At 34.2% G+C, this 13,356-nt stretch overlaps 1 protein-coding gene across 1 annotated transcript in view; it reads left to right on the forward strand.

Annotated features, from left to right (window-relative positions):
- The window catches only part of LOC132736945 (uncharacterized), a 34,444-nt gene extending 23,060 nt beyond the window's left edge, over nucleotides 1-11,384 (forward strand). Inside the window, exons 5-7 of the mRNA XM_060724162.1 lie at nucleotides 3,433-3,502; nucleotides 8,297-9,337; nucleotides 9,723-11,384. Coding sequence (XP_060580145.1) covers nucleotides 3,433-3,502; nucleotides 8,297-9,337; nucleotides 9,723-10,267 — 1,656 coding nt within the window. The 3' untranslated portion in view covers nucleotides 10,268-11,384. The remainder of the gene's footprint in view (nucleotides 1-3,432; nucleotides 3,503-8,296; nucleotides 9,338-9,722) is intronic.
- The last annotated feature ends 1,972 nt before the right edge of the window (nucleotides 11,385-13,356 follow it).

Consider the following 13,356-nt stretch of genomic DNA (forward strand, 5'->3'; position numbering starts at 1 on the left):
TTCACTAATTTCAGGGACCCTCGGAATACCGTACCGCGGCTCTACCGACTGAGCTATCCCGCCGCTTACACATCATCACCCTGAATTAGTGAACAGTTCTGAACCGTGACTTGTGCCAATATCTAATATCAACCGACTTACTACTATGCCAAAAATCCATATGAAGGTAACTTTCGGTCATTTTGCACCTGCACTCTAGCAACGGCAGACCGTCTGCACGTGAAAATTGTTACGTCATTAGCAATGAGTCACCGTATGACTGCCGAGCGGATACAGCTCAAAAACCGAATAATGGATTTTAATAAGATTATGATAAAGGCAGCAGATGAAATAAAAAGGTGATGTTCCTTATAACCTTTTACCTCATAAAGGCGTGTTTTGAAGGTTTCACACCACACCCCTTTTGAGGCCTCAAATAGTGTAAAACATGCACTTATTAGGCCCCAAACACTGGTTTTTTCGTTTGAGAAATGTTCAAAAGAGTGATCACTTTTTCGGCGCCACCCCCCCCCATTAAAGAGGTACATCAAGAGAGTGCCACAGGGGGGATGTGCCCCCTTCTGTTTGGGGGTTTGAAGTGGGGCAGTTGCCCCTCTAATCGCCGAGATTTGGGACTTGTGGGGTGGTAAAATGGCCTCAGGTCGATTTAAAGATGCCGTGTAATCAACGCCGAAAAACCTTAGACTTTATCTCAATCAATTGAGAAGTTGCTGCACTTGAAATCAGTTTTTATGGGAAAAAACAACGCAAAATAGAGATTTTTGGCAATAATTTTTGAGACGTCCTCCGGTGCCATGGTAGCTGGAAATTTAAAATCGAGCATGCTATTCCACAGGCTATGGTCCAGCCAACATTTGTGCCCAGTTTGATCAGTATTGAAGCATTTTTGTTATAGTTTCATAGCAGTTTGAACTTGTAACAGGAGGTTTAATTCAATGAAAACGGCCATTTTTCGCAATATGCTCATGCAGTAAAAGGTTAAGACGATACCGACATGCTTGAACGGCATAAGCCCGCGGGCCAATATTTTACTAAGTGTGTCAATATGTTTCTTAAGGCAAACTTGCCCTGTAAAAACCTATTATTAATGTCATCTAAATATGTTTTTTATTCTTCTTCTTTTCAGAAACACATTTTCTTGAGACATGTATTTAAAGATTTATATCGTCAATTTTGATAGATCTACCCTGCTCCCGACCCTGCACACACTTTATTTCATCCATAATGTGACTTTCAATCAAATGGGAAATTAAATCTCAGTATTTGCCCGTAGAAAAAGAACAGTAATAACACTGAAAATGCATTGTTGAATCTGAAATATTTGAATAAATATCATATCAATAGTACATTATCAGCAAAATAAAATGGACTCGATAAACAGACGTAAAAATAGACAAAAATATCGATTTTCCATACTAATGTGCTCATTCTGTTTTGCAATACACTGTACACTTAGGTTGGGCTATTTTGCAATACTCTGTACACTTAAAAGCAATACTCGGTACACTTTCTTGTATCTTTTTTTGCCTGCATCTTTTTGTACTTTCACACTTTTTACCTGAAATTTGGACAAAGCATACTTGGATTGTGAATAAAAAAATTGCTCGATTCAATTTTTTTTATATTGGTAATATAGTCATTTCTAACAATTCTACAGTATCGCGGTCAGTATTTTCTAGTGAGCAGCGGATCGTTTAGGGGTAGTTTAATCAATTTCACAAATATCTGTAATACTTTTATGTCCTTTAGAGCTACAAAAATACCTCTAGATATATAAAACCCGTTTAGATAAATGAAATAGCCATTAGTTTGGAAAATATCGTCGCTGAACTTAACTTTGTTCCCCGTTCAAAGTCGCGAAATGGGATGAAAAATCCTCACAATATCGAGCAATATCCGTGGTACGGTATACCGCAGTGGTATTGGTGGTACTTAATTCAGGTTCCCGTTTATGCCTGAAATAATGCATAGAGCTAGTTTGTTTAGTTCTGATAATGTTGACACTTATATCTGAGGCCCATCAAGGAGGGTATTATAAAGCGACTGTTATATTAATAACCACTGAACAAAGAAAAAAACTGAAACAGGTATTTTCGGAACCATTCAGCGGCAGGTTTGGTGGTTGTCCAACTTTGGTGGTTGCCAACCAGTATCTTGCCAAAAAGAAAAAAAGTTAAAAGTCTTGCAATATATATTAAGCATGTAACAAGTCAAACAAACAAAGTTGTGCAGTTATAGATTTGAAAATCTTATATGTTATCAGAATCACAAAGGTATTTTGAGAATTGTTGCCATGCATATTATGTGCACATTGTAGTTTTGGTTAATTTGTTAAAATGGTATATAATTATGTTATGTACTTGTGGCCTATATCAATAAACTCTGTTCTGTATACTGTCTCATTTACATTTAACTTGGGGGTATATTTATTAACATTAGATCAGTGGGTATTTTACTAACTCTTGTAAAACAACAAGTGTTGGTTTCTTTCCCATTTTTAGCTTGACTATACGAAGTATATGGAGAGCTGTCCTACTCGCCCCGGCATCAGCGTCCAGATTTCAGATAGTAAAATATTTTTCACTATAACTTTGTCATTTCTTAAGGTATCAACTTCAAACGTCAAATAGATGTACCTTATCATCATCCCCATCTCATGTGACAAGGTTCATAACTCTAGCACCAATATTGTTCAGATTTATTTCTCCTTGAACTTAGAAGTTCCTTAAAAATACTATTTTATACTGTTTCTTATTTGTTTCTTAAGGGATCAACCTCATTCTTCAAATATATGTACCTTATCATCATCCACATCTTATGCGACAAGGTTCATTACTCTAGCACCAATATTGCAAGAATTTTCTCCCCATAAACTTAGATTTTTTTACTAGAAAATTTTTATTTTTTACTATAACTTTTTTAGTTTTAAAGGTATCTACCTCAAACTTCAAATACTTATTCCTTATCGTCAATTACATTTTATGTGACAATGTTCATAACTCTTGAAGCAATATTTACAGATTTATCTCTCTTTGAACATAGGATTTTCTTTAAGAAATATTATAACTTCTTTACTTTTTAAGGTTACCTACTTCAAACTTCAAATATATATTTCTTATCATTACACACATGTTGTGTGACAAGGTTCATTACTCTAGCGTGAATATTTCTAGAATTATTCCCCTTGATCTTGGAATTTATGTAAACAAATGTTATGTTTTTACTATAACTTAATACATAATTATACATAATTGATTTTTCTTTCATAGTTTTGTCCTCCTTACTGTGTCCAGTATTTTATTAGTCGAGCTTCGCTGTCTCCTGTGACAGCTCTTGTTCATGTATTTATTTACTTCCTAACCTTATTACTATAGCGACCCAAGCAGAGCATGGAGGATAAATATGAATTGCTAGAACATTTTCTTTTTTCAGTTTTTTGGAGCAAGTGCCCAAGATGGTAGCACAGGAAACAGTAACCTGGTTGGCACAAAGGATACAGCAGGTGGGGGTATAAATACAAAGCGAGATTTTGTTGTAATTTATGTACAATGGAAGTATATAAATTAACTTCTATTTAAATATGTTAGTTTGTTAAACCCCTCAGAATACAATTTTTGAGAGGTTTATACTTGACACAGCTGGTCTTGGTGTCTCCGTCTAGAAAACAAAAACACTAATTATGTTAAGTTAAACAGACCAAAATCAAACAATAGTCTCATATTTATAACAATAGAATAAAGGGCCATGACCATTCAACAAAAGAAAATGATGAAAGAAATGGCCTCTAAGAATATATTATAGTAGACTGTTTGTCTATATAATCATCAGGTTCCTTTGGCTGGAGTATATAACTCACAAGTTATAGGAAAAATGAGCATGAAACTTCTCAGATGTATAGATCTCATTAAGATTAAGTGCAGTGTCAGCTTTTTCATGATTTTAAAGATACTGCCCTTTGTGAGATTTCATATTGCCATAGCATTAACTTCAGAAGTTCTCAGCTTGATACTTGATAATTGTATAATCATATTGATAACTGAGGAAAATAAACAAGAAGATTTTGGGCCTCTTGCTATCATGAGGCTTATATTGCTGTGAAGAATATCCTCTAAACCGTAACAATATAATATCATTCAACTTTTTTTTAAGTACGTAGCGTTCATTTTACAATTGCTAGATTGGCATGATGTCAATTCTCATAATAACGTTCTCTAAACCGCGTTCTTTCCTACAACACTAAATAACATTTTTATTAAGTTGTGATCGGTCAAAATAATGTCAAATACAATGTCAGTAGGGTTTGTCTCCATGATGTGACTTGAAAATTTTAAGTTGATCTACGATTATATCGAAGACAGCAAATTGCATGTCTAAAACGACCAAGCCAGGCGGGAAACTTCCGGTCATATTGCTTGGGTTAGGGATTTGGTTTTCATGTTGTGCAAAGAAGACGCTCTATAGTTCACACAAAAAGTTTCATAATGCTCGGCATTAGAATATGGTGTTTTTTTACGAAAAATTATGCATTTTATATAGAGAAAGAACAAAACTCCGGTCCAAAAAATTACCATGCCATGCGGAAATCTCCCGTGTAAAGTTTTTAAGTTAGAGCTTTGGTTTTCAATTTCTGCAAAGAAGACCCTCCAAAGTTGTACAAAATCGAATCTACAACGGAATAAGACGAAAGGTGTCATAATGCTTGGCTTTAGAATTATAAAGTTGCTCATAATTTCTTATTCTGAATGTAACTAGAAAAGTAATTGAGGTACATGTGTTAACATTAAACTGTTTATAAATGGACAGATCTTTTAGGACAAGTGCATTGGTAAAAAAAAAAAACATTTTTAAAACCCATAGCTCTTTTTGTTTTGTTAGGTATAACCTTTTGTAATTTACTTGTTTGTCCTGACATTGGCTTGAATAACTTGAGTACATATTTCAATTATATTTTAGAATAGGTTTTTTGCTCACCAGACCACGAAGTGGTCAAGGTGAGGTATAGTGATTGGGCTATGTCCGGCGTACGTCGTTGTGCGTCCTTCGTCGTAAACAATTTTGGTTGTTAACAGTCTAGCAGTCACAGTTTTGATTGGATCATCATCAAACTTTGTCAGAATGTTTTTCTCAATAAAATACAGATCGAGTTGGAAGATGGGTCATATCGGGTCAAAAACTAGGTCACAGGAACTAAAAATAGAAAAAGCTTGTAAACACTCTAGTGGTTGCAGTTATGATTCAAATTCCCTGAAAATCACTCAGGAAGGTTGTTTTGATGATTTCTAGGTCAAGTTCAAATATGGGTTATCCCGGATAAAAAACTAGGTCACAGGAGCTAAAAATAGAAAAATCTTGTTAACAGTCTAGTGGCTGCAGTTTTGATCCAAATATTCTGGAAGTTTGCCCGGAAGGTTCTTTCGATGATTTCTAGGTCAAGTTCGAATATGGGTCATTTCAGGTCAAAAACTAGGTCACAGGGGCTAAAAATAGAAAAAACAAACACTAGTGGCTGTAGTTATACCCCGACAAACGAAGGTTAGGGGGTATAGAGTCAGCTTGTCGGTCGGTCGGTCCGTCGGTCGGTCGGTCGGTCGGTCCACATCATGGTTTCCGGACGATAACTATAGCCTGGAGTGAGGTATTGTAATCAAATTTTGTATTTAGCAACCTTATGTGGAAACCCCGGTTGGTATTGCATTTGGACCGCCTGGGGCCAAGGTCAAGGTCAACGTTACTAAAAATAGAAAAATAGTTTCCGGACTATAACTAAAGTTAGGAATGAGATATTGTAATCAAACTTGGTATATAGCAAGCTTACATGAATAACCAGGTTGGTATTGCATCTGGACTCCCTGGGGCTCAGGTCAAGGTCACCGTTACTGAAAATAGAAAAATGGTTTCCGGACAATAACTTAAGTTAGGAATGAGATATTGTAATCAAACTTGGTATATAGCAAGCTTACATAATTACCCCGTTTGGTATTGCATCTGGATCCGATGGGGAGAAAGGTCAAGGCCACCGTTACTAAAAATAGAAAAATGGTTTCCGGACAATTACTAAAGTTAGAAATGAGATATTGTAATCAAACTTTGTATATAGCAACCTTACATGAAAAGCCCGGTTGGTATTGCATTTGGACCCCCTGGGGCCAAGGTCAAGGTCACCATTACTAAAGAATAGAAAAATGGTTTCCGGACAATAACTAAAGTTAGGAATGAGATAAATGAGATATTGTAATCAAACTTGGTATATTGCCATATAGCTTACATGACCCCGGTTGGTATTGCATGTGGGCCCCCTGGGGCCAAGGTCAAGGTCACTGTTAACTAAAGTTAGGAATGAGATATTGTAATCAAACGTGGTGTTTAGCAAGCTTACATGAATACCCCGGTTGGTATTGCATATGGACCCTCTTGGATCAATGTCATGGTCACAGTTACTAAAAATAGGAAAATGGTTTCCGGACAATTACTAGAGTTAGCAATGAGATATTGTAATCAAACTTGGTGTATAGCAAGCTTATGTGGAGACCCCGGTTGGTATTGCATTTGGACCCCCTGGGGCCAAAGTCAATGTCACCATTTCTAAAAATAGAAAAATGGTTTCCGGACAATAACTAGAGTTAGGAATGAGATATTGTAATCAAACTTGGTGTTTAGCAAGCTAACATGAAGACCGCGCTTGGTATTGCATTTGGATCCCCTGGGGTAGAGGTCATGGTTACTAAAAATAGAAAAATGGTTTCCGGACAATTACTAGGGTTAGGAATGAGATATTGTAATCAAACTTGGTGTATAGCAAGCTTATATCAAGATCCTGGTTGGGATTGCAATAAATTGAAATAATTCTTTGTACACAGTGCTGATACTTTATTTACTGTGGGTTGAGTTCAAATTTTTCTTCAGACCGCCAATTTTTCAAAAGTCAAAGTTGCTGGTGGGGGTATTAATCACCTTCAGTGATAGGTCTAGTTTTGATCTATATTTCCTGCAAATTTGTCAGGAAGATTATTTTGATGATTTTTAGGTCAAGTTTGAACATGGGTTTCCGGTCAAAAACTAGGTCACAGTAGCTAAAAATAGAAATATCTTGTTAACAGTCTAGTGGCTGCAGTTTTGATCCATATATTCTGAAAAATTGTCAGGAAGGTTGTAGGTCAAGTGAGAGTATTGGTCATCTTCCTTCAAACACTAGGTCCCTGGAGCTTAAAATACACAGATCTCGTTAACACTCTCCGGTCAAAACTAGGTCACAGTAGCTAAAAATAGAAAAATCTTGTTAGTGGCTGCAGTTTTGATCCAAATATTCTGAAAAATTGTCAGGAAGGTTGTAGGTCAAGTTCGAATATTGGTCATCTCCCTTCAAACACTAGGTCACTGGAACTCTAGTGGCTGCAGTTTTAATTCAAATATTCTGGATATTTGTCAGGAAGGCTGTTTTGATGATTTCTAGGTCAAGATCGAATATGGATCATCTCCGGTCAAAAACTAGGTCACAGGAGCTATATATAGAAAAAAGCTTGTTAACACTCTAGTGACTGCATTTTTGATCTTAATTTCCTGGAAACCGATAAGGAAGGTTGTTTTGATGATTTCTAGATCAATTTTGAAAATGGGTCATCTCCGGTCAAAAATTAGGTCACAGGAGCTAAAAATAGAAAAAATCTTGTTAACACTCTAACGTCGCCTTCTATTCGTCCATTATTTTTTCGCGTGCTCTGATGAAAGCAGTATGTTTTTAATGAATAAGCTATATATCGCACAACAAGGCCTAAAATAAAAATTAATGTGTTTCCCCTTCCCTACCTACCCAATAAATTTTCCCTTACCAAAATCATTTTTTCAGGTGCTTAGGGGATGAAAGTTATTTTGTCTTTCAGAGTACAGTATGTACAACCTTATCTGATATTTTGGACAGCTAGCATAGATAATAAATTGTTGCATATGCATATGTCAGTTGTGAATATGGTACATATTACATATATTTAAGTTATTTATTATTTGCACATATAAAAAAAATTCTAAGGCTACCTACCTACCCAACCCTAATTTTAGTGGGTCGGGATGGAGAAACAAACATAATTTTATTTTTGGCCCAATTCAGAAAATATCCACATATTTTTTCCCGCTGAGCGTTTGTAAAAAACGTAACATTTCACACTTTTCAATGCAATGTACTTATTTAAAACACATAATTATGAAATGGATATCTTTATTGCCTTTGCCAATTAATGGATAACGTCATAAACTAAGCAGAATCATGATATTTTCTCTAAAAAAATAACATTTCAAATGATAGATGAAGAACTCAAATGGAAAGACTGTATTCAGAAAAAAGATGTCAAAGCAGCAAGGAAACTGCTAGACGACGACATTTTACCAGGACCAGAGGAATTAAAACTTGCTGTAAACATTTTTACTGATAGCAATGAAACTCGGGAAATAGTCAAAGATATATGCCAGAGAATTGAAATACTCTTGCAGGAGGAACATGAAGAAATTGAATATATAAAAGGCTGCTTCAAGCATGATGACCCTAACAAAGATGTAATTTTTGTTATCAAAACTTCAAAACCGACAACAATAAGAAGCCTTTATCCATTTTATGTAGTAGAACAAGACAATGAAGAGGCAATGAAAGAAATGGAATACGAAAATTGCACAGGAATCCAATCCGAAGTAATGTTTCAAAGAGCTTGCGAATGTTTGCGCATTACGTCCCCTGACTTCATGGAAGCTCATAGTAATCTCACAAGCACATCTGTAAGTCCAGTTAAGTTGCGTAAACAGCAAACTCCAGATAAAACAGTTTGTTTAGTATTTTATGTTGAAGCTAAGGGTTACATCCCCATTGGAGAAGACGTTTTACCTGAACTGATAAAATGCGATGAGGATATGGAATTTGTAACTGATGTAAGAGAAGATGAATGTGCAATTGCTTCTGCTGGACCATATGATAAGCATGACGATTTAAAGATCGGTTGTCGGGTAGAATCTTCCACAAAACTGTATGGGGGCACGCTTGGTTGCTTCGTTGATCTTCCTAAAAAGGGCTTGTGTGCAATTACATGTTCACATGTTTTGTTAAATGTTAAAGATTTTGACGACATTTACTACGGAAGACAGAGCATAGAGTCACTGGGTACAATCCATTGTTACCAGCCTAAACAACCCGACCTTTGTGGAAAAATATGTGATATCAGGTTGTTTGGCAAAAACAAAAATAACTGCGGTATGGACATTGCGTTATTCAAAGTTGACGAGGAACGTAAACCAAAGACAACTGCTTTCCCAGATATTCTCGCAGCTGATGTGGATGGAATCGACTATTCATTGATAAGTAATAGCAAAATACGTCATACTAATGTTGTGCACTTTTAATTCCTCATATTAAAGAGACAATGTCTACATTTATAAGATCTGTGATTTTTATAAAATAACTGCTGATTAATCAATGCCGAAAATAACACCGGATCAAACAGATTACTTTTGCTTTGTATCAAATAGTAGCACAAGTTATAAAACAAATGGGATAATTTTATATGTTTATATATAGACAGAAAAATCACACAAAAACCGGCACACGGCAGCAGGGACTCGAACCACAGGTATCTGGATTGCCTGTCCCAGTCTACTAACTACTACACTACAGATGTCGTTGCGTTTTATTCATGCTAATTGACCTGATATATTTAAAATAATTAACACATGTTTACTTTTTTTAGATGATTTGTTGTCAAACAATTTGAGACATAATCCAAGATCTGTCATTCAAGACCTAAAACAAATGAAAAATTTAATGATGAAAGGTAATACCAAGGTTGTCAAATACGGAATGAAAACAAAGCTCACGTCTGGAAAGTTTTACAGTTTCGGTTCAGGAATCAAATTGGAAACGGTTGGCTATAGCTTCAGTAAAGACAAAGCTGCCAAATTTAAGCCAGGAAAATCTGTGTATGAACTTGCCGACCAAATAAGGATACGCGATGATTGTGGAAAGTTCTCTGAAGCCGGTGATTCAGGTGCTATGGTGTTTGTAACAGATGAAAACAAAGACCTAATGGCTCTTGGTATTCTAACTGGCCGTAACAAAAAGGGAAACGTAACTTTTGTGACACCGATCTGGAATATTTTAGAGGAAATTGAAATGCCATTACCATATGTTCTTGCCGAACCAAGTAAGGCACACTTGATCATAGAAGAACTGAAACGTTCACTTCTTTCGATTTCAAACAATTGCGAGGCTTTAACTAGCATATTAGATCAGTAAGTATAATAAAAAGAATCTACAAATGTAGGTTCTTAATCCGTAACTCCTAGACTAATTGACATAAATAGAGTACTTTTAACTTCAAATTAGAAAACAGTTTTCCCCTACACATTTGGAACTAATCAATAATATTCTTAGACGTTGTGTTTGTCTTCTGTTATGCTTTTGATACCTTTTCGAAATAATTCAAGTAATATGTAATATTTTCAATTTCGTTTTTAATGAAATATGTCGTCTTGAGTTACTAGAGATACCACTGGTAGTAATATCCTACACTACTCCATAATAACCTTTTGGAATCGATCCGTTTATAAAGGTTACTTTCGTTTTGTTTTAAATATATTTTACTACCTTACCAATCAACATCCATCCACGTCATTTATACTCGTTTTAATCAGAAATTGAAACAGTAATAGCTGTTACATTGTTTGATTTTATAGTTTTGTAAAAGGTCAAGATTATTTGTAGCAAAAATATTTGAAAACAAATGTTTTGTTTCATATCTAATGTATATTATACAATGTAAGAGACAGATGATACTATAATTTAAGTTGTTTTTTAAACTTATATGAGGGGAGTTTAATAAGTTCGTAGAACTCGTGGCCAACTCACAAAATATGTTTTTCTTAATACATGTATAATATCCTTTAACCGTAAAAACTAGCGTCTGTTTGGTCCTAAATCAGGCTTCAACAGGAGACTTTAGCTCATCATCGTCCCGAAATTTCGTGAGACCTAAAAGTAGTTACCTGGGACCAGGTCTTAACTGTATGACAGGTAATTTATTGCTCGCTCACACAATTACTCATGCATAGACGCTAGTGCAAGGGCACCAATGGCTAGCTTCCCCTCCATTTATCTTTAAAAGCAAGCCTTGGTTTGTATAGACAAATACCGGGTTGTACCGTCTTATTAACTCCCTTCGTATATGTATGTAGACAAATATTTACAGCCGAAAAAGGTCTTGAAGCTCCTAACAATTGTCGTCATAATTCCTCTATTAAATGTAAAGAATATGTTTATTGTTGGTGGGTTTTCTTTTTTATGTCTTTTGCCAAGAAATGTTTTATATCATGATTGTAATATTTATTGCATTTATGTCATCGAGCTTTTTATTAATTCTTGTAAAGAACAAAATTAAAATGATTGTTCTGTTTTATTGATACTATCTTGTTTGTGATGGTTAACATGTGACAATATCATTTGTGATATTCTATCCAGGAGCAACGGATCATACTTTTACATTCGTTAGTAACATTCAATGCTTTACTAAAGTCTAATCGATTATAACTTGGAAAAATACCTCCTTTTATTGTTAATATTAAAATCATTAACAACATGGATCAAATTCAAAAGAACATTACTTATTACATGTAAAGGAATACTCTGAATTTATGTATTGATAATTGTTGTATCAGTTTGATTAAAGCTGTAGAACATTTAGGTATAATGGTAGGTACATCTGTATCTTATAAAGATATTATAAAGAACATTTTATTAATATTTGTAAAGGGCACGAGTGTTAACAGACCTATTATAACTGTGATTTGAATAACATTTTAAATGTAATTATAAACATGTGATGCTATTTGTGAATTTTTTTAAGGAGTATGTATTTTTGATAATTAGTGAAAATAATGAGGGTTTTTCTAACAAAAATTTCAACCACATATCATTAGTACACATTCCTTTTCTATTTAGATTTTGACCAACTGTTAGAATAAATAACACTGTGATAACAAATTTTGCACTCCATGGGCTTAAGATTTGTGCAAAGTACACATATAATGTACATAGTATGAGTAATACGTTTGCTATCAGTTTTATGTCTTGCTTGTTTTTATTATTTAAGATTTCTTATATAGTATGCTTATAAATTTTTATCATTGACATATAAGCATTTACACTTTTATGCATTATCTAATATGTAAACTTAATTTCAATAGATACGTGTAAAGGGGCACTTTATTGTTAATTAATTGTATTTCTTACTTCTTAGTTCTTCTTTTAATAAGACTTACTGATGTTTTATAAAGCCATTTAAATTTTCTGAAGTTTTGTACAGTTTTAAAGCACATGTGGTATTCAATTAATGTATAAGGTAAAAAATTAAAGACACAGTATTCATGTAGCATAAACTTCTTCAAATCTGATATTTATAATGCCCCTGGGGTTAATATTGAACCGCCTTGAACTCGCATAATTTAAGTAGGTTTAATAACTTTAATTATTTAATTAGGAAAACTTGTTCAAGTACTTAGTATTATTGTTTGAAACTACAAAGCACAGAGTATAGATATTTTGGCATGCTACAACAATTTCGTTGTTTACTACAAAAGTTATATCTATCATTACCCTAATGTCAAATTGGTCCTGCTGTGGTAGTCATGTGCGTGATTGAATATTGTAATGAAAATACATACATGTATTATCTATTTAAAATTCAAATGCTCAGAGCTTCTATGTTCGGCACATAGTATTGCCAAGTAGAGCTCTACAAAAGTTTGATGAATCATGCACCTAGGGTAAAAAAACACCACCCTGGAAGTCATTAAGTATCATAAGAATAATTTAGATAAAACATTTTCAAACAAGTTTCTCTTCCCTAATTGTAAGATCATTTTTTAAACTTTTGAGTGTTTAATTGTTGGAAACATATGCTACTATATATGTGTCATGAACATGCAGACATTGGTACTTTTACTTTGTTATATTCTCTTAAAACAATTAACAATCCTTTTGGTAACCAATTTCTGGCCCATAAATGTTTGTTGTTTCATTAACTGATAGTAGATCCTCATTTATAGAAATGGGAAACACTTAAACCAAGCATTTTACTCTATAATATTTATCCCTACTGACAAGGTACATAATTTACTGGCACATGTGTTATTGTTGTTATTATATGAGATGTACAAGTATGTTATTGTATATTTGTTTTATAAGTTTCTTATCTTTTATTCTGAATGCCTTTTGATAGTAGATACATTTTTATAAATGATTTATGCTTTATAAAATTATATCATTGGAACTTGATGTGTGAAATGGGCAATATAAAAACCATTATTTATGTCATACATGTAACATAT

Source organism: Ruditapes philippinarum, unplaced genomic scaffold (assembly GCF_026571515.1).
Source record: "Ruditapes philippinarum isolate M1 unplaced genomic scaffold, ASM2657151v2 ctg6849_1_1_1_1, whole genome shotgun sequence".
Lineage (NCBI taxonomy): Eukaryota > Metazoa > Mollusca > Bivalvia > Venerida > Veneridae > Ruditapes > Ruditapes philippinarum.